At 29.9% G+C, this 3,498-nt stretch overlaps 1 protein-coding gene across 1 annotated transcript in view; it reads left to right on the top strand.

The window, feature by feature from the left end:
* Window positions 1–1,622: 1,622 nt before the first annotated feature.
* LOC122271293 (cell surface glycoprotein 1-like) overlaps window positions 1,623–3,498 on the top strand; it is a gene marked incomplete in the record, with an annotated part of 11,803 nt that continues 9,927 nt past the window's right edge. The window contains 1 exon segment of the mRNA XM_071184076.1: window positions 1,623–1,651. Coding sequence (XP_071040177.1) covers window positions 1,624–1,651 — 28 coding nt within the window.

Here is a 3,498-nt window from a genome sequence, read left to right as displayed (position 1 = left end):
TTCATCGAAGCCGATGCTTTACATCCGGCGTTCAGTACTATTTCATATTGTTTTACAACACATGGTTTTAGCCCTCTGGTGGGAAAGACTTTAAAACAAAACTTACAACAGTTACTTTTCTCAACAACTGAAATTTAGAATAGTGTGATTAAGAAAAATATGTGAACTGTTTGCAATTTCAAATTAATATTGAAATGCACAGGTTTAGAATTTTCTACAGTGAAAAGTTTTCGGAACTTCAGTGTTCAAAAAAGTATACAAAAGCTAGACGTTAAGAACTTATCCAATGAGCGAGAAAAGCAAGCATCGGATTGCGAAGCAATCCGAAATGAACTGCGAAAGCAGTTCGGGGGGTTGGCGAGCGCCAGCGAGCAGGGGGCGAAGCCCCCTAGTTAAATTATAAATCATCAAGTAAAACATATCAAATATTTTTTTAGTTCTATCATATTTTTGTTCTTGAGAATTAATATTACGTAACTTCGACAGATCTCACTTCTCTGTCACGTTCAATTTGGAGAAGATTTTAGGTCTGATTTTCAACAAAATACCAATTATTTTATTTTTATTAATTTATAGCTATTTTTTTAGTTCTTAATAATATTTATCTAAAAGTTTATTTAAATTGAATAGTTTACTATTCATACAGGGCCTATTGTATTCTCAGGTTTGGGCAAAAATGTATTCGATTACATTAATCAATTTCTCATAATCAAGATTAATACAACGTTCATAGTTTTGATTATAACCGTAATCGTGATTGCAATAATCAAGTACAACAACTAACTCCTCCTAATCGTGATTATAAGTATAATGCAAATAAATGATTACAAGTAATCAAAATATATCATTACAAGTAAAGGTGATTGTATACTGTATATATGATTATAATGTACAATTCAAATTATATGATGTATTGTATAATCCCAAAAATTGAAAGATAAATCCTGACTTTTCAGACATTTTTTGTCATTTGGATTAAAATATTTTTATGTAAAGTTTTATTTATCACGAAAACAAAATCTATAACATATAAATGTAGCTAATTTTTAGTCTCTGTAGTATGTGTCCAAAAAATTTTTCAATACATTGTTTGCGATTCTTTTAAATTTCGCTTACAGTTTTTGATCCATTAAAAAATGAAATCTTTCTCTTAAGGCATTTTTCATTCCTTTGGTCTCTGCTTGAACAAAAATATTTTTAAAAGAAATGATTTGATCTTGGCGATATTGATTTTTTAAATGAATTATGTGAATTATTGATTCCATCATAACAATTATCTTATGCCAGTGACCATTCATGAGCCGAGTGCAAAAGGAGAATGCACATTATGGCAGAATGCAAAATTTATTTATTTATATATTCAATTTTGGAGGCAAAAAAACAAAATAACTGAACAATATCTAATTTTAAATTATATAAACTGCGTGAAAATATACGTTTACTGTATTTCAAATATCTGGAAAAAAATACAGGTGATTTTCGGAAGAAAAAAAATTCAAACAGGTGTTAATTTTTTCAACATAGAATGGATAATCTCTCCTTTATCTTATCCCAAAGTTCATCCTTTATAGAAACTCAATCAATCACTGTAATCAGATCTTTTTACTTCTTGAGTTTGTGACAATGGGTACGGTGTATGTCTTCTTGTTAGGTAAGTATCTGTTTTCGGTACTTACAACAGATAAAACGTTCACTTTTTGAATCTGTTCACAAAATTATTTAGAACTAGTCACTTTTGGTAACCAGCTTGGTCACCTTCCAAAATGATCTTGTACAACATGTAAACTGCTGTGGTAGTAACAAAGCCGAAAGCGCTGCACTAACTCTTTAGCTCGTCTTCCAATAATAACACCTTAATTAGTTTTAAACAGTACATATTAATCAAATTTATTTCACCTTCTAGCTTTTGTTTGCACGGAAGTACATTGATTTCAGTTTTAACTATTTTCGAGAGATGTCTTTGATATTGTAAAAATTCTGTATGTACTGAATTTTAGTAATAATTTAATATTTGTCAACCAGACAATTAAATCGTTCAAACCACCATAAGTACAAGTTAAGGACATTTCAGCATAGTATATATATATATATATATATATATAACCATGANTCTATATATATACTAGAGGGTTCCGCCGCCTGCTCATTACCGCTCGCCGACCCCCGATAATTGCTAAGCAATTACATTTTCGTTCTCTTCGCTAACAAACTTAAAGTCGTTTTCCTGGAGATTAGCTGGCAATTTTTCTGCACCAGCATCACACAGAGAGAATATGATAGGATTGTAAAGCAAATTTCAATACAAACAATATTATTAACTTATATAAAGCAAGGAAGCAATATTATTTAATACATTACTATAGGGCATTAGCCGGAGATTAATCTCCGTATCGGAAGCACGCGTGGTAGAGCCTAACTCAAATCATTGTTGATCTTATAGGATGCCGGACGCTCCCAATATGGTGCTTTATCTCCCCCTCCAGTAATTTAAATTTTAAACTGAAAACAATTAAAACATGATGAAAAAAAGCTTTACAAAAATTACAAACAAAATAAAACATGTAATATTAATAAGTTGATTCTAAGTAATATTTCAAAAGCAAATACCATTGCAAGTAATTGTTTAATTAACTTCAATACTGTCAATTGACAAAATATTTTAGTTTCAATCAGAAGTATTCGTAAGTACACGAAGGTATTCGTTTTCATTTTAACGTCTTGACTTTTCAACGTTTCTTCGCCGCGCATTCCGCCATCGCGTACTAATAACAGTACGATTATTTTCCAGTTAATTTTGTGTAGCTAAATCATGTTCAGCTCTATGTCGTTGTTGATATCGCCTAAGATATTCACGGCGATCCATTTTTTATAAAAGATGTAAGTATTTTAAAGTAAACTCTGTTCAATATATTTTGATAATTTAGAATGTAAATAGTTTTTTGAGAGAGTGTTGATTCGTGCTACTAATAACTCTACCCAATTTATCAAAGCTATTAAAATATATTGGAATTCTAAGATAAATAACTGCGTTCTATGAAAACAAACATTTTGTTATAAAACTTTAGAACCACTATCTTTTTACATTGCCACTCAAAATTATTAATAAACACTGGATAATATTGCGTTAATGACACTTTTATCTAACGACGTCATAAGCAATCGTTTGCATAAGGTTTAGTTCATAATAATCATATATAATCGTTTGCATAAATAATCGTTCGGTCTTTTTATAGCTTTATGTAACAAGTGTGAGAATTTTTTTTTTTTTTTTTGAATGGCGATGTTATAATTTGGTTGTTGAGTTAATAAATCTTCCTTTTTATAAACGTAATAGTAGAGTTTTCTTAATTATTTGATTCGAAGTCCTCTGAGTTTTATTTGAGGTCAGTTTGTATTTTGTATTTTTTGACAGCATTATTAAAAATTATTACCTTTTCACATACATGCGTTCTCAATTTTGATTGGCTGTTTTGTGCGTTACTAACCAGAAGTCTTCTG

This window comes from Parasteatoda tepidariorum, chromosome 8 (genome assembly GCF_043381705.1).
Source record: "Parasteatoda tepidariorum isolate YZ-2023 chromosome 8, CAS_Ptep_4.0, whole genome shotgun sequence".
In the NCBI taxonomy this organism is placed as follows: Eukaryota; Metazoa; Arthropoda; class Arachnida; order Araneae; family Theridiidae; genus Parasteatoda; species Parasteatoda tepidariorum.
The sequence above is the reverse complement of the archived record's forward strand: the minus strand, read 5'-3'. Positions and strand labels throughout refer to the sequence as shown.